The sequence below is a fragment of the Molothrus aeneus genome, chromosome 4 (genome assembly GCF_037042795.1).
Source record: "Molothrus aeneus isolate 106 chromosome 4, BPBGC_Maene_1.0, whole genome shotgun sequence".
Classification (NCBI taxonomy): Eukaryota; Metazoa; Chordata; class Aves; order Passeriformes; family Icteridae; genus Molothrus; species Molothrus aeneus.
In genome coordinates, this window is record NC_089649.1 from 16,870,654 (window position 1) to 16,889,357 (window position 18,704).

General features: G+C 41.4%; 1 protein-coding gene across 2 annotated transcripts in view; it reads right to left on the reverse strand.

Moving 5' to 3' along the window:
* Positions 1-836: 836 nt before the first annotated feature.
* Positions 837-18,704, reverse strand: part of ARHGAP24 (Rho GTPase activating protein 24) — a 183,111-nt gene continuing 165,243 nt past the window's right edge. For both annotated transcript variants that reach the window (XM_066548965.1, XM_066548966.1), the window contains 5 exons: positions 8,896-9,028; positions 8,051-8,124; positions 7,520-7,641; positions 3,900-4,971; positions 837-1,682 (listed from right to left, as the gene is read on the reverse strand). In XM_066548965.1, the coding sequence (XP_066405062.1) occupies positions 1,439-1,682; positions 3,900-4,971; positions 7,520-7,641; positions 8,051-8,124; positions 8,896-9,028 (1,645 nt within the window). In that variant the 3' untranslated portion in view covers positions 837-1,438. The remainder of the gene's footprint in view (positions 1,683-3,899; positions 4,972-7,519; positions 7,642-8,050; positions 8,125-8,895; positions 9,029-18,704) is intronic.

Consider the following 18,704-nt stretch of genomic DNA (forward strand, 5'->3'; position numbering starts at 1 on the left):
TAGAGGGAAGCCAAGATGTCTCAACAACCCTCCATAATAATACTGCAGCCCTAAACCCTAAGTTAAAACCAAACATCCTTAACACAGTGGAGAAAATACAGGTTATACTTACTGTGTTTAAAGATGCCAAAAAACAAATGATTAATTTACAGGATGGCTCTGCTGTTTCTTTCCATTGGCACTCTGCCTGCTGTGATGCTCCAGGCTGTTCCCTCTAGGTGCTCCCTTGGTGATGCTGAGAGCCTGGAACTTTCACAGTTTTAACACTTGACAATAATCTCTTGAAGCATTCATGACAGTGTGATAACTTGTTAATATACACTGTAAATACAAGTGGTGAATATGTTGGTGTGTTTTCTTCCTTATTTACTGTTTGTTGCCAGCTGCCCCAGTAACTTCTACCATGGGCATTTTTTAAATTATTTTTCTGATACCCATCACACCGATAAGGTTACCAGAATCCCCAGGTAAACCTCCCTGTGTGTCCCTTCACCAGCACTACAAAAAGGACTTACCTTCACCCAGAGTGCAGAGGTAAGTCAGATGCAAATGTGGTCTGAACAACTGGTTTATATCCCTGCTCTGAACTGCAGTGATCAGGCACAGGGCTTCTTTAGGGTACACCAAAAACTCTGGTCATGTGATGAACTTCTCCTTAAGTCCCCTCTCCCCAACTTCTTACTTGGTCACTCATGTTTGTTCCCAAACAGCAAGCTGTCATTTGTTCCCAAGCAGCTGTTTACCCCTCTGTCACTGTCCCCAGTCTAGGCTGACTTCATATCCTCACTTGTTATTTAACAATGGGGTGCCCTGGAACTTGATCCCCTGGCCATCAATTCTGTGAAAGCAGTATTGCTTTATTTTTCCCGTGGCATACTTCAGTCATATTTCAGTTTCTCAATCCTGCTGTCTGTTTGAAAGTGACGCAAATCAGGGCTAACCATCCACACATTTACCTTAACATATCTGTTTATCCTCACTCCCCAGCAAAAGGGGTAACAAAACAAAAACAAAAAAACCATTTGATATACAAAATAAGCTGATGGTAACACAATGCCAAAAATAGCTTATTATGTTAAGTGCAAGGGAGAAAAGCCTTTATATAAAGCTTGATTGCAACAACATCTCAATTTACCAGTTTAAATACAAGACTTGCATTAAAATATTTCTTCAGATACATCTCTTGCTATAAGGTGGTTTTTAAATTTATATACACATATCCAGTTGTAACACTTGACAGTAGTCTCATGAAGCATTCAAAGAGTATAACTTGGTAAGTACACACTGTAGATATGACTGCTTAATGTATGTATGATTTCCTCCTTCAAGGGTTTGTAACATTTTGTTGAGTACTAGCCTCAGACAGGTGACCAGCCACCTGATACAGTATAATACCCCCAAGCCCTTCCTCAAGTCCCACAGCCTATGCTTCCACAGCTCACTGGATCCAGATGGTGTTGCCTCTTTCTGGTCTGCGAGACTCCACTGTCAATTCCCCAAAAGTAGAGAAAAACTGCTCCATTTCCTTCTGCAGCATATCATTCCTCTTCTCTGCATCCTCCTTCGCCCGCTCTGCGTTACGCATTTTGATTTCTACCATTGTGAACTTCTTCCTCTCTTGATCCAGCTCTTCATGCAGGGCCATCATTTCAGTCTCCAGGGTGAGATTTCTCTGCTCCAGGCTGCATGAAGGAAAAAAAAAACCAGACAGGTTCTGAGCAGCACTCCTCACTCACTCAAGCAGAAACACACACCACCAACAAATTCATACACGTCTTGTCATTTCTAAAGCTTAGACTGAATTTCTGATGGGTGTATCTACAAACCATGGCTTCATCCATGAACTGCTCTCACAGGGCAAGCTCTCTGGCTGTCTGTTAAAAAAATACCTTTGTCTCTTTGGTAGCTCAATTAGAAAATGCCTTTGAACAGCAAAAGGCACAGAAGGAAACAGCTCCATGTCATTCTCCAGGAGTAGGTTAACTGTTCCCTTTACTTCCTGCACTGTTGACACCCAGTTGCTGCTAGTTGCAGTAGTGCTACCCACAAGGTCAGAATAGTGCCCTGAATGCTTTTGTTTCACTGCTAATCTCCTTTTTTCAGCTGACCTGCCTGCTGTATTTACTTGCCAGTATGGATCTGCATGTATGTGTAAATATGGCCGTCATGAAGTTCAGTAAAGCGAGGTCCTACACCTGTGCCATGGCACCCCAGGCACACCTACAGGCTGGGCAGAGAAGAGACTGAGAGCAGCCATGCTGAGGAGGACTTGGGAGTGATGGTTGATGAAAAACTCAACATGAGCTAGCCCTGTGTGCCCACAGCCCAGAAAGGCAATCATATCCTGGGCTGCATCCAGAGCAGCGTGGGCAGCAGGGTGAGGGAGGGGATTCTGCCCCTCTGCTCTGCTCTAGTGAGATCCCACCACGAGTGCTGTGCCCAGCTCTGGTGCCCCCAGCATAAGGCGGACATGGACCTGTTGGAGCAGGTCCAGAGGAGGACCATGGAGTTATAAGAGGACTGGAGCACCTCCCCTACAACGACAGGCTGAGAAAGTTTGGGCTGTTCAGCCTGGTGAAGGGAAGGTTGTATGGAGATCTCATTGCAGCCTTCCTCTATCTGAAGGGGGCCTACAGGGAAGCCAGAGGGACCCTTCATCAGGGGGTATAGTGATAGGACACTATCAGGGAATGGCTTCAGCCTGGAGGAGAGTAGGTTTAGATGAGATGTTTGGAATAAATTCTTTACTGTGAGGGTGTTGAGGCACTGGCGCAGCTTGCCCAGAGAGTCTGTGGCTGCCCCATCCTTGGCAGTGCTCAAAGCCAGGCTGGATGGGCCTCTGAGCAATTGGGTCTTGTGGGAAGTGTGGCTGCCCATGGCAGGGGGTTGGAACTGGATGATCTTTAAGGTCCATTCCAACCCAAACCCTCCTATGATGCTAGTAGTACTAAACACAGTGAGCACACATATTAAACTGTACATGAAGTGCTCCACTGCAGTGCACGCTAGGCTGGAAAGAGTGATGCAAGTAAAGACTACAACACCCTGCGTGCTGCACTTTGACTGGCAGCTGCTGTTGCCAGCAGCTCTCACACTGTGATCTATGACTTGCAGTGCCAGAGGTACCAGTGCATAGAGCTGCTGTGTAACAGAGGTGAGAACAGAAAGTCCTGAACAGCTTGACTGAAGAACCTTTGTAACAAAGAGAGCACATTCAGCTCCGCATTGCCGAGTGCATTAATTAACACTAAGCCCAGACTTTGAGGTTATTCACTGATCTCTACAACCATCCACCCCAGCAACATTGCTCTGTATGAGCAGAGTCTGCATTATCTGTAGATAAAGACACCCTCCTCCCTCCCTTGCTCTCTTTTAACAGGTCTGAGCTTTGAAGGAAAGTCTCAGCAGCAGAGCAAAGACAGGACGATGAGCAGAGGTAACTCCCAGATGCTGCACCTCCTCAAAAGGAATGAGGACTGCAAAGGAGTCCAGCAGTCTCCCCAGTCCCAAAACCTACAAGTGGAATATGCCACAACATTGCTTTCACTGAAGGGTGACACTCAGTTGCCTTTCTCTCGAGAATAGGCAACAGCTAATGGAAACACTGTGAGAGGGTACTGATTTTGTTAATTAGATTATACAGAAACTCACAAGGTTCTGGCTTTGCTTTTGACACCAACAGGATAACATGTCACAACCATGGCAAACAACTGCTCTGAAAAAAACTCCTCTGGATCACAGTATCACTGAAGCAATGTCAACACTGAAAGATGACAAACCATTGGCAAGCATCTAGTGAGTGACACAGCAGTGACTGCAGTTAGTGCAATTCACGAGAAGAAAAACTTGGATTTACTCTGCAAAAGCCAGTCAGATGGTAGAGCGCTGAACCATCTTACCTTTTTATCCTTGTCTCATATTCTAGTTTTTGCTTGGCCATTTCTTGCTTCAAGCTGGACACCAGGCTGTGCAAAGCACTGTGGTTGTTGGTACTGTTGGGCACAAACGTTTCACTGTTATCGCTGCTGCTGGTGGCTCGGCTGCTGTGGCCCCCCACACTCCTCCTGTCACTTTTGTTCTCATAGTCACCAGGGTTAGAGAGCTCTTCGTGGGGTGGCCCATCCAGCACAGAGTCTTCGAAGTTACCCGCATAAAAGTCCTGCTCAGGGCAGGTGGTGGTGGATGAGCGACAGGAGTTGGAGTGCTCTGGGAGGGATATTTCACACGAGGACGTGGACCAGGTGGCACTGTCCACGCTCTGTTTGTCATCAGAGTTCACCATGGAGAACTGCTGGTGGACATTGTCGTAGGTGGAAAGCCTGTTGTGCTGGCCTGACTCAGCCACTGAGGGCTCCCTCTGCTTGTTGTCCCTGAGGGTGACGTAGCCATTGGGCGCCCAGCCCGGGCTCCGGCTGCCCAGGCTGTTGCTGTGCCCGTCCGTGCTGGAGACGCCCATGCGCACCCCGCCGTTCTGCACGCTGTGTGTGCCCATCTTGGTCACCGGCCCCTTCAGGGACGACGTTCTCCTGGCTTGCAGGGAGCAGTTTGGCACGGCCTGGCTCTTCTCCGGGCCCTCCACGGAACTGCTGAAGGACCCGTTGGTGACTATGCCGCTACCTTTATTAAAAGCAGGATTTTTTTTCACCGTGAGTGGCGGGCTCCTGGTGACATCTGGTTTCTGGATGCTGTTCCTGGGGCTGTTTGTCTTGCTGCTGGGCAGAGCAGTTGGAGACTCACAGTCCATGCTTCCCCTTTGGGGAGACTCGGGTGTATCCCACGAGCAGCGCCTCACTGCCGTCTCCTTGGTATTGTTGTTCTCTTTGTTCTGTAGCTGCCCTGCAGTGGTTTTCTTTGGAATTTCGTTGTTGTTGTTGCACACCTCAGGTCCCATCTGAGGGTCTACATCCTTGGGAAACAGCTCTTCATGTTTGCTTATCATCACTGACATGAGCTGCTGGACTACTACTGTACCTGAAAGGGGACACCAAGCACGTGGTTGTGAATGGCCTGTTTTATTTAAGGCATAAATATATTTTATCTCCCAGATTCCACAAATACCTAGCAAACACTGAGCTTATACAAACACTGACACAAAGCAGCCATCTGTGTAACACCCTGAATGTTTAACAAGTCTGAAGTGCCTCTTGGCTACAGGGTCACAACAGCATGATCTCTTCCGTCCATGACACCAAGCCAGCAAGGCCTCACAGACCCCCTAAAAACAACGGGAACATTTGCAAAGAGGCTGTTACCGTGACAGTAACTGCATCCCATGAAGACCACAGGAGGAGATAATGAGCAGAACATGGTAACATCATTCTAACTGATGGCTTTCCACTCAATGTGGTGAACGTTTTAAAACCAAAGTCTCATTCTGGCACAGCACTTATGTCTGATAGTTTAACAGCAAATGGGCAGGCAAGGGATTTGCACTGCTGGAACAGACTTTTTAGTCTTCTGAAGCAAAACAGTGCAGTAATGAGACAGAATTAATTTAATGTGAATACATTTAACCACTCCATGGTGGTTAAACACAGCCAGAAAACTATGCCACATTATAGCACACTATGGAAGTAATGCAGGACCACAGCTTGGTGCTTCCTGTAATAGATGGCCACTTCTCCTCTAAAAGAACAGCCCCTTGGTGTGCACACCACTTGACTGCACTGTAATTTACACACTAGCACTTAGAAGTGGACTTGGCATGATAAAGATGTGCAACTCTATTTTGCTAAGCAGTCCCTCATTACAGTTTATTAAGAATATTTCAGGAACAAGGTCAAGGTAGTTATAATAATCACCTCATTTTTAAACTGCTAAAAAGGTTTGAGAGGCATGCTGTGCTTTTCTAATCAATAAATTCCCACTGTGCAAAAGTCATTTCACATCAACTTCTCTATAATACTCTGGATTTTTAAAATACACCAATACCAAGAGTCAATTCAATGTGGGTACTCAGTATCTTTTTTAGCTGTTCTCACTTGTTTGTTTGCTGAGGCAAAATGATACTTTAGAACTAGGCAGCAGGAAAATTCACTTAGCTAATCCCTTGGCACACTTAGCTGCATTCCTTCTTAGAACATTACCTGTTGTGTGCAGAACTTTACTACAAACACTGCTTTGTCCTCAGGCAACTTTTATGACTGCATTTGACAGGAAAAAAAATCTCCCTGTGGCTGGAATTCTGAAAGAAATCTCTGCTGAATCAAACAAAACCAGCTCCTGATCCCCGTCATAAAGATACGATTCCCCAGATCTGCATGTTTTGTTTTGAATGATTGTGCAAGAAAAGCACTCTGTATCTTCCAAAAGGCAAAGAGAAATGATGAAGGGTGGCCCTGAGCACCAATCAATGTATAGTCTTTGTTCAAAGTCCCTATACATTTGAATATGTGTAGCCTAATTGCAAATCAGCACTGTTTTATGTCTAATCTTACAGTAATGCTTAGAAGAGGTCATGAATCTGTTTAATCAAACCTGTTTCTCAATAGTTAAAGATGTGTTATGTGTTTTCCTACAGAGAATGTAGTATCCATCCCGTTTCCTGCAACAGGCACCATCATTTTAATTCTAGGGCTGTTGATAAGCAGGCTGGAGAGCTGCTCCAGACAGTATTCTCAGATTTCATACATGATTTGGAAATGTCATGTTTCTGTTCACAACAACATGGTCATTGTCATAAGAATTAAAAAGAAGGAGGAGAAAAAGCAAGGCTTCAGAAAAACATGTGAATGAACTTGTAGAGGGAATTGTATCTGGGAAGAGAAAAGGCATCATACTCACAGGGAAAGTGAAAAAATTCCATACAGTATCAAATAAACTAAGAAAACTGCATTTTTTGAATTTTCAGTGTACAGTCTGTGTACAGCCCTAATTTTCAAGAAAGCTGAGTAAATCCTACACATTAAACAAAACACGTTTGATGGCAGAAAAGGCATCGTGTACTTCACGCAGAGTTAAAGTTACAAAGATTAAGACTAGAAGAAAGTCAGTCACAGGAGGACATTGTCACATCCATATTTTTGCATTAATCACAGCAAAATGCTACAGCTGAACATGGCTGTAAATGAGAGCATGCAATCAATCTGTTAAATTGATTCCTGCTGTTCAGCAAGGCATGCAATACACAACTGCCTCGTGGGGGTTCTACATGGGTCACTGCAGTGTGAACCTGAGCTCTTCCTGGTCCTCAAGAACCATAGGTGAAATATTAACTGCACTCCAACTTCACGTGCTGAGTAAGAACATGCCATGCTTGCAGGAATTTTTGAGAGAGAAGGTCCATGTTTAGTGAAGCTGCCAAGGCAGAACAATCTCATGGAAGGTCTGTTTGTAATGCTGCACATTTCAGTACCTTTCACACTAGCCTGCAAGATTTAACCCAAACGCTCGTTCAGGTTGAAAATTTCTGTCTCTATATAACAGATATACGGAATTTATTGCACAGACTGGTATGTGCTGGCAATAAACCTAAAGACATTTCTTCTTTTCTCTTACAAGTCATGTACAGTAAGCTCACCCTCCATGATAGTCAGAGGATCTTCCACTTTGGGGCGCAGGATGTTGGGGCCAAAAACTGTAGCCAGGTTTTGCACACTCATTTTGTTTACACCTGAATAGGACTGCACTTCATCAAGGAATCTGTGGGGAAGAAAGAGGTCCTTAAGGAACATGTAAGGAGGAAAATTAGGGAAAAAAAAATCAAATCACATGATTGTTTCTTAACATAGTTTAAGTACTGCATTCCAAATGCAAACAAAGCGAATAACTACAGTTAGAAATGGGAAAAACAAGGTCCTGTCAAGAGGATACAATATATTCACTTCTACTTTCTTGCACTCCTTGCCTGCTTATGAAAGAAAGTCACAATCTTGATAGAGCAAATTACTAATTAGTCATGCAGTAAACCTACCATTTTGGTACCTTCACTTGAGTTCTCCAGTCCTCCAAGTGTGAGTAATGTTTTTCCTTCAGGGCACACAGACAGACAGGTCTGTCTGTCAGCTCACACTTATAAATACCATTGTGATAGTCTTGCAAGAACACTTACCTACAGATGTATTTCAGCAGATTGTAATTGACAGCTGGCAGGCTCTTCACTTGCTTCACCAGTTCCTTCAGGCCCTTTAAGAGGTTTAAGGAAAAATAAAGAGTGAGTAGGCACAGTTTTTTAATATTTTATCAGAGATTTTAAAAAAAAAAAAGTCAGCACTTCCAATTACAAGACAACACACATGCTACTGAAAGTGCAGCATTAAATACATTAAATACAGGTTATGATCAGGAACAAACAGCTTGTAGAACCCATTTTGGATTAGGCTAACATGGATTAGCTCTGGAAATAAATAAACAAGAAAATAGATATCTTGTTTCATCATGCCTTTTCTTTTTCTTTCATTCTTCCTTTTTTGACCAGCAGCTCCATTCCTCCTGCTGATAACAAGGCTAAGCCTTCCAGGAACAGTTCTGGTTTGAACTAGCTGGCATTTCCTACAAGAAACTACTTGGCTATTTTACCCAGTTCTGGTCCATAGTAATTATTACTAATAAATGACTCCTGATTTAACAGCAAGAATTGAACAGCGACCATCAAGACCCTTCCTCTTACAGTTCAGAGTCTAATCCATGAAAATATACATCTCTTCCATGCAAAATGGAAGCCTATTGATGTTTACAATGTTTACTTGAACTGGATTCAGTGACATGCAATAAATACAGCTGAGGTTATGCTACACACTTTTATTTAGAACTCCCCAGGACCTAGGTGGCAACAATTTTCATACAAAACGCACTTCAATTAATAGATGCTCATTTAAATTAGGACAATCTCCAGCTTCTCTCCTCCTGAAAACTGGAACAGCCTTTTATTTCATTTTACTTGAGTTACCAACTCACCGTTTCTTCCTCCTTGCTGAGCATTTTGGCACAGGAAAGAAAATCTTCATATTTTGCATATGGTACAACTGGTTCTGGGAGCTCCCTTAGGTACAGCTTGAGCAGTGAAGCCACGGTGTGCACATCTGTGTTGCTGTTGGGGTGGAATACGAGAAGTCATGAATGTGAATCAGGATGATGCTGTGAGACTGGCAAGCTAAAACCTGCCACTTTTCCACTGCCACCCCACATTTTACTCATCACCAATATATACATTTACAAACCTTACCTGTAATCTGGTTTTTGTTGGATTTTTTTGTCCCATAAAGAACTCAGGATACCCACAGGCAAATGTCCATCAACTCTAGTGATTTATCACCATAAATAATTATACATAAGGCCCTGTTTGCAGAGACAGGTTTGGAGGAGATAGATCCTGCCTCTTGTTGACAAGCATCTCCCTTCAGACATGCAAAATTCATCCTAAATTACACTTTTCATTTTCACCTGAGCTAGAAACAAGGCATTTACACACTGGAAATTTTTCTCCCACTAGAGATGGCCCCAGGTCCCAAAACATGCCCAGTGTGTCTCAATTCCATTTTATCAGCACATCCTCTGTTACCACTATTCAAGAAGCAGGTTTTAAAGGAAACATATATACCACAGGCATTTAGTTGAAATCTACCTACTGGAATTACAGCTTTTTTCCTGATATGTGTCTTTTTCCTATGGGATCCCACTAAATAACTACTGTGCCTTATAGCTGTACTCTTACACTGAAAACCTTGAAAAACTATACTCAGAACCACAAATCCCTGGGAAATGAGTTAGCTCTATCCTCTACCAAATAAGCTGATGCACCAAACAGAAAATGTCTGAATGCTTGTAGAACAGGTAACATCACAGGGCCAGCAGTCAAAGGCCTGATACAACATGTGCTCCCCATAACTGCATTTGCAGAAATGTAAGGGTTTTTTGGATACAGCTAGTAGGAGCCTTGGCTGTTTATCAGGCACACTAAAAGTAACACAGAGGGAAGGATCACAATCACAAATTCAGACAATGCAATCACACTTGCTTCAATGTTTCTGTGGTGTGTAAATTACACTCCTGTTAACTTAGCAGTACTTATCTAAAAATAAGTAAGTAGAAATTAGATATAAGGCACAAGTTAGCATGAAGAAATCTCTCTTGCATTATGTCTGGCTCCATCCCTGGGTTTAGCATTCAGGCATTTATTCAAATCCTTACTGGAATGTTCTACATGCTTACCCTGGCTCAGATAAAGAATTGTACTGCAAGCTGCTATCTTTCCCTCTGGTCTCTGAAAAATCACAAAAGGGGGCACTAAATTATGCTCATTTTATTAATAAGAAACAAGAAAGGCACACACACCTACAATGTGCATTATTATGTATTTTCTTTTTCTTTGAAGACTTCACACATGGAGTATTTTTTAAACTCACAGTGTCTCAAAGGGAGCCATTGGTATTTGATGCACTTACGCTTTGCTAGAGGTATGTTAATCATTATTTTGGAATAATCTGTTAAAACAGTAATGGCTTTTACTAAGTTAAATCTTAACAGGAATGGTGGGAACAGCCTGAGAGAAATGTGGTATGGTATGTCAGAAGAAGAGAGATGATAAAGCACTGTATATGTTTTTATGTTCACCACCACCAAACTCCTCAAAATGAATGTGCAGAAAACATTTCTAATTCCAAAATGAATAATTCCCAGCCCAAATACCAAAAAGGATTTTCTGGAGAAACTGTATAAAATACTAATGCAAACCCACATTTTTAAAGAAAGTTCAAATTCTAATCTCTTGACTGCAACCCTCTGTTGTAGAGTGGCTTGAATTCAAAACAGTGTTTACCTACGCCCACACCTTTTGGATACATATATAACAGATGTGGGGAACTACCAGCATGAAACTAGGCCTGATTGTACTCTTTAATGAGATTTCAAATGCTAGCTCAGATTTGGCCTCTAACCTTTCTGCTCTATCTAATCTCAACTCAGCATTGATCGTCTTTCTGAAGATTTCATTATTACTGCTTTTTTATTTAAACCAGGAAATTCCTCACACCTTGCTGAAGGACTTAACCACCTCTTTACAGAGTCTATTTGCATAAAACTGGAGAGGTCTTTCCAAAATCCAAGAATCAAACAGGTTAAGTGAGGGAAATTACTGAAGAACAATTAGAAGTTGGCACACAGGTGTCTCAGTAAGGGGATTACACAATAACATCTTCCCTTCTTTGTACTGCCAGCATCATGCTGGTACAGGATCATACGTACATACAATGCTTCATGTAGTATGTAAGAAAAATTTCACACCAGTCCTTGCTGTGGAATACTTGTTCCTAGAGGGCACAGCAGCTGAAAGTTAAAAAAGGCTGAAGAAGGGGACAGAAGCCTTGAAAATTAATGCAATTTCTAAACTTTCTTATTTTGGTGTGAAGTACTGTTAGGATATCACTGCAAGAGGTAAACTGAGTGCCAAAAATTGTGGGTCTGCCATGGAAGAACTGAGAGGGAAACAGGGAGGCAGGATGCTGAGGAGGAAGGAAACTGGGAAGTGTTGCTCTCAAATTAACTTCCTGAAGCACATGCTGTATTTACAAGTATGTAGAAAGGTGTTTTATAAAATGGGATTAGAAACCCAGGTCACAATCAGCAGACAGAGATACACATATACAATATTTTAAACTAAGTTTTCAATTCTTGTTTTCTACGGCACTACCACAGACTGCCACGAGATGGTGGGGTTGCAAAGTAAGATTTTGGAACATTTGTTATTTTTTTTCCCTTAACGGTACTGGACCACTTCTTAAGATTTAATCTATCTGTACAGAAATTACCATACAGATTTGGGCAGCACAAACAAAATAAACACAGTCTGCATACACAGACATACTGCTTGCCAAGCTCTTTAAGAACTGGATTTTTAAATTCTGCTTTATCAACATTTAGACAAAAGCTAGTAACTTTCTTGAGTGCAAATGAGGGTAAAAAAAATCAACATTTTTATAAATAATGTAACTAAAAGACTGTCTCAGAATCTGAGACTTGTTTAGACTTTGCAAGGTAGTATAATTTTTTCACTTTTTGCTTTAAATTACAGGGGAAAATTTTAAAATGGTTGACTCCAGTCCTAATACATCTGTGTTTTGAGTGTTTTAGTCCACAAATACCACTAAACACTTTTCAGCCACAGAGGACAGCTGTAGGTTTCAAACAAGTGCTGAACTGGAGGGCTGGGAGCATTTATTTCCCTTTTTAGTCTACAGTGTTCCATTGACAGTCTAAGTTAAAAAACAGCACTTAGATTCCTGCCTTGAGGATAACTGGTGTAGTTTTTAAAACATGGATCTTTGCAGGCCTATGGAGGACCTTTTCCTCATGGACTTTTTCAGTTACAAGTGATTAGCTTAAGACAGGGCAGAATTTCCCCCTTGAGCACTGTCCTTGCCTACATTCCAGAATCATTACAGCTACAGAAATTTAATGATTATACCCATCATCATATTTCTTTTGCTATCTGACTGTGTAATATCAAAGTGTTTTATGATTACACATTCATAATTAACATGATTAGAAGTATTCATTAATTTTTATTAAAACACAGGATGTCAATTCTGGCAGAAAATCCTCTGTTATCTAAATTGGAACAACTCTCATTAACTGAGGCAGACTTTTTCCAAGTCCACAATTACGAGCTTGAAATGGGAATGACGAAGCACAAAATGGGGAATTTAATGTAAAAAGCATCAGCAAGCTGAGGAACAGCTATTTTGGCATGTTGTGGTGGGAGGTCTGAGAAAGATGACTTATCTCACTGAAATATTAATACTGCATTCATGGTGGCATTTCCAAAGGAGCAGGCCCCCACTCCAGCACTGTTCATGCACAGGCATGACAAATGCAAACGTGTCCCAGCCTCTCCTTAGTCATCATATTCAAAGGCCTATTCATCTGAACTTTGTCAGTAATATCTCTCATGGCGCTGCCGTTTTGACAGCACTTTCCTTTGTGATACCACAGACACCGTGGAAGTGGCTGTCAGACCGATTACACTCCCTGCAGGTTTTCACTCCCTCTACCATAAACAATATCCCTGAAGCCCAGCAGGTCACCAGAAATCCAGGCAGAACCCTCACACCCCGAGCAGCAGACAGCGTGCTCAGAGAGCTGCAGTCAGCGCTTCAAGCACAAAGCCAACAAGCCCCTTGTAAACTCTGTGAGAGGAAGTATTAACAAGGCAAGGTCACATTACAAAAAGATTAATGCCCTGCCAAAAATAGCTCTAGATCATGATGGCACATAAACAGTTTGCATGAAGAACAAACAGTAGGGAACAATAAGCTGCGAGGCTATAATTCAATTTAGGAGTCGTGGTAATAAAACAAAAGAGACCATTGCATTTTGTGTACCAGTTTGACTAATTTTGGGAGACAAGCTTTGGTCCAGAAATTCAAAGGTCAGGTTAACTTAATGTGCTATGTGATTTTTCTTCCTCTATGTAGGTATTTTCAAAGCATTACTCTATATAATTTTCCTACAGAATGTAGAGATGTAGTACAAGCAGTCCTGTGCTTCATTTAATACCAATTTAATTCTGCCTACACCTTGTGAAGCATATATGAAAGCATTTACCAGTCTGGCTCTAGTATAAGTTAACAGCTGATTTCTATTCTTGTTTTTTGGTTTAGACAGAGAAATAAACCAAACCTATCCTGCTCCTTTGTCCTGGTGCTCACCATTTTTACAAAGCATGCTACCTTCCACAGTCCACAAGGAATAGTGAAGACTGGCAGACTCCATTCCTAAGTTAGGTACTAACTGCAGTAATTGTAACAGCAGCCAATTTATGCAGGTTTATAAAGGCTTTAAAAACAGCAATGAAGACAGCAATTTAGGACAAGGAAAAAGACAAGCTCTATGGGGAAGGATGTTAAAAATTACTTCAAAAAATACAGATCCTTAAAGAGACACAAGTACTTTCAGCTAAGGTGAGCAGAGGTCTAAGAAACAGCTGGGTTTCCTCTACGAAAAAGATCTACCAGCTCCACTGAATATACTGAATATACTGGTAATTATTTTCTCTTGCTAGATTGTTCACAAAAACTGTTAAATTTCTCCAATATTTTTCAGGGATTGCAAGCATATGTAAAAACATGGAAACCCACAACAAATAACCTACCTGTTCTTGTTTGCTGGAAGAGAAAGCCACCAATTTTGTCATCCTTTCTTAAAGGTGACCAGGGCCCTCTAAGAAATCACTGGTCACTGGCAAATGAAATACATAGCTGGCTTTTCTTTTTTTTAATCAGAGCTGACAAACCAACCATTTCTGAAACTGAAATTTATGCAAAGTAACTACAAATGTTTATTCACTGCCAGTAACTAAAAACACTCTGAGGACACCAAACCCAACTAAAAACACAACAGGACACCAATTAAACTAATTTAATGACCCTTGCATCACACTAGATATATCTCCTAATGAGTATTTAATTGCTAGATTAGGTCTTTAAGTTGTGCCATATGCAGTGATTATTTCTGTTAGCTGGTTAGAGTAAAGGCTGGAACTGGAAAGGACATGGAAGTGGGTCCAGAGGCATAGCTGATGAGCAGATTGAGAGGATCAGGGAAGAAAGGCTGGAACCAGCAGAAACAAACAGGAATTTTCACAGGCCTAAGGACATTTGTGTTTGGCAGGAACAAGCTTTCGAGTAAAGACTTCATTTCACACAAAAATGTGGAGTTTAAGAGATTACTGTACTTTGCCAGTAGAAAGGCATATGAAGCCCCTTCTTTGTGGGAAACTATCTGCTTCTAAACAAATTCTTATGTACAGGCTTGGATCTGAAAAACAAAGAACAATTTTTACAACCAGTGTTTTCTGCTTGCCATCTGCACAATGCCAATGCAGACTGCAGCCCAAATGAGACACGTCCCATTTCCAGCATTCACCAAAATTTTAAAACATTCTTTAAAAATTTTTCTCATCCTCCAGAGAAGAAAAAGAATTGTGCATGCATGTGCTCCTTCTCACCTCATCCTTGTAACTGTCTTATTTTGCTTCAACAATCCCAGTGATTACATGCCTAGGAACATAGCAGCTTTACATTTTGCATTATTTGGCTCCAGTGAATAAGCATTTGCCAGCTATCACATACTACCAACTTAGGTACCTTTTTCTCAGCTGACTCCAATGGTGACCAGAGCAGTAACATTTTGTTCCTTTTTTAGAGCAATTCATACTCATAAGAGAATGTATTAGGGATTTTGATTTGCTAGATATGCATTTATGTGCCATCCTTCTCTCTTGTGCATGCACACAAAATGCTGGTGAGTGAGCTATGTAACTTTTAAACTCTCTGAACCACTGAACTATGTTCATCAGTAATAGTTATAAAAATTCAAGCCACACACATCAATCATATTAATTTTTTTATTAATATTTGTTTCAGTGACATTTCAAATATTTTTTCTCCCTGAGAAATCTTATCTCACATGTCATCTGGTAGTAACTGTGATGAACAGCAGATGAAAAGAGGCAATATGGAAAAAGAAATCCAATTTTTACCCCTCCGAGGTAAAAACTGGAGAACAAATCCTTATGCAATTTTCCTTATGCAGTGCCATATTCTCTGTGCTAATTTCACAGAACAAATGGTCATAATTCAGTTTGTGTCATTACAAATGTATGATTTGTAAAGGAGATGAGGGACTTTATAAGTAAAACATAAGCCACACACACAAGAAGAGAGAAGCAAATACCCCAAGGGGGAAGAAAATGAATTCCCTGGAGGGGGCAATTTTACACAGAGGTGGAGCTGTACTGGAAATACCAAGGATATTTCAAATAGTAGCAAGCATGAGTGATTGCCTAATTGCACAGCTAGTTCCTTAGAGCAAATTTCACAATATGTGCAGATACATTCAGAGGGAGTGAGGTATTTATTGATTTTTGTTTCTAAACTGACACACAATTTTGAGGCATTGAGATTTTCTTCACACGAAAGGCCTCAGCAGTTTTCTGCTGCAGCAGCTGCACCTCACCTTTCCAATACTGATCATCCAGAAATGATGGTGTTCCAGTTTTTGTCAGAGGGGGCTTGAGGTGTTGGATGTTTCAGATCAGACACAGGGTTTTCTCAGTCTGTGAGATTGAAAATTTTAAATGCTTGTTCCATTCTCATACACAATTCTTCAGCAACCTCTTATTCCAACCATAAGATCAAGATCAAAATTAGTAAGTGGAGGTTCTTTCCACTATGTTTTTTATAACTGAATTCAGTATTGGAACACCCAGCTCCTAACTCACATGAGAGCAACCATTTCTCAGATATGTTTTATATGTTTCAAAATACGGCTGCATTTTCTTTTGAGTGAAGCTATTCCCCTTCTTGTTTCTAATTTGCTTTATTCACTCTGGTTGTGCTTGCTCTGTGGTCTTCTCTGCCAGGGGGGTGCAGACAGGAAGGCAAGAGGGGACAAAGAAGGACAGGGGCTCCACAGAACCATGGATAGCAGCTGAACTCTGGGCAAAGAGCAGATCTGTGCCTCTGAACTCCATCTCCCAACACCAGCATGGTGAGGTGTGCAAGCATCTTGAAACACAGATGACATTTTAAAGGAGTACTAACTATGGCTGTATGATCTTACTTTTGGTTTTGTCTTTAATTCTATGGTACATATTTTACTGAATCAGCTATAAAGGCATAAAGAGAATTGTTTAATAGCAATTTGTCACACAAAAATAAAGCCTACCCATATTTCAATATATTTCACGTTGTTTCTGTTTCTGAAGTGTTTGTCTAACATGCACTTGCATATGGAAAAAATGTGAGTATGGAAAGTAGCAAGCTCCTCAAACACCAGCTCTTTGTGTTATTTCCAACACTGATGAGAGCAGCCAGTCTTTCTCCCTGTCAGAGCCAGTGACCCAGCACTGCTACGGAAGTGTGACCTGTATTCCATTGTGTTCCATGCCCCAGGAACAAAAATGTCAGCTCTGCTCCAACTGCAAAAATCTCTATTACTATTGATATAAATTAATAGAGAGAACCTGGGTGGATCTTGCATGATGGGACTTTTGGCTAAAAATAACATGTAATTAATTACAGATTAAACACAGTGGATCTAGAGGTTCACAAGAAAAAGTGAGCATGGATGCCTAATGTATATGGTTTTTTCCTTCTCTACAGCACTCTTCATACTGTGGCCACTTTCCAAGAGCTCAGCTTACCAAACAGGCTGCATCAAACCCAGAGCCCATGCTACTGTTCAGCACAATGAAAAGTTACCCCAAACCAAGTTCATCACACAGGTACTCTACTCACAGGTACTACTTTGAAATGAACTTCACCTCAAATGTAACAACAGCCTGGGGGAAAAAAGCAGATGCCCAATGGAAACGATGGAGAGGTCAGAGCAGAGTTTATGCCTGACTTCTGAACCACTGCTACATCTGAATCACACCTCTCCAAACTCAAATGTGAAAAAGTGAACAGGAAAAGCACCCTGTGCAAGGCATGGGGACATACAAGGTCAGTGTTCTATAAATTCTGAGCTTCAGAAGCAGAACTGCAGGACCAGCGATTTATAGGCAGCTCCTGCTGCTGTTTCTAATTGCTAGAGTAGAAATTACGTGCATCCTTCACAGCAGTAGCATGTAAAATCTCTTCTCCTTTTCATCTGCTAAAGCTCAGCCAGCATACCTGTTCATGGGGCTCATTAGTCTGTGCTGCAGATGTTGCTAGATAACCTTGAAAAAGAATTAGTGCAGCTGAGCCCTGTTCTCATTTGTTTGGAGTAGTTAGAATTTGTGCACTTCCTTCAAGCTGTACCTCTCAGTGGGGTGTTCAATACATCATCTTCCCACAGTTCAGGGTGGCTTGTTTTCTTAAGCATTTCCTCTACAATTATTTGGTTTACAGGCACAGAAAAAAATAACCTTTTGTTTCTGCCACTCGCCTACCCTTTGGTAGAGCCAGACATTATCAGTAATATTTATCATACTGTCCAAGTAAGGAAACTTGTAAGCATCCAGTAGATGCTTCTTCACCATTTTTAAATAAGCTTCATGGTATTTGAACAGTGAGTGAGCATGCCATAAACATTCATCAGCTAACACAGTCACTTCCCATAGTCCTCTGGCTCCATAAAGCCATTTACTCATCAATTATCCTAACTCACCTTCAAACAAGAAACTAATAACCTCATAGGAAGACAAGTCACTTTTCCAGAGCATTATAAATTCTTAAATTTTCTTTTAAACCAAGGGTCAGGACTGAGGAAACTGTTGGAGATGAAAGAACATTACAGGTGTCTGCCTTCTGTGCATCTGATGCACAAAACTTCAAGCTTAATGAATCTGCTCACTTCACAGGAACAGGGAATGGAGGCACCTAAATGATTTCCAGCAATCAGGTTTGAATCATGGTATGTTTTTGCACTAAAAGATCAAGCTACAGTTTCTTTCCTGTTACTTGGATTGCTATCAGACAAAGCTCTCACATAATAAATGCAATCTGCCTCTTCCTCCTAATTCCCATTGGGCCCACAACTGCAGCAAAGCAAGCCAATGCCACTGTCAGATGGTGTGTGATGTCACTTATGGATGTCACTTAGGGCACATGCTGAGGACAACCACTGTTTAACAGTCTCTTCAACTGGAATTTCATGACCATCAAACTAATTCTGGTCAGACTTAAGAAGTCCATGTGGCACTCATAATGCACTGGTGCTGTTTCTCTGGATATGTGACTACAGCTGCCAATGCTTACAGGAAGACAGCACAAAAATCACAG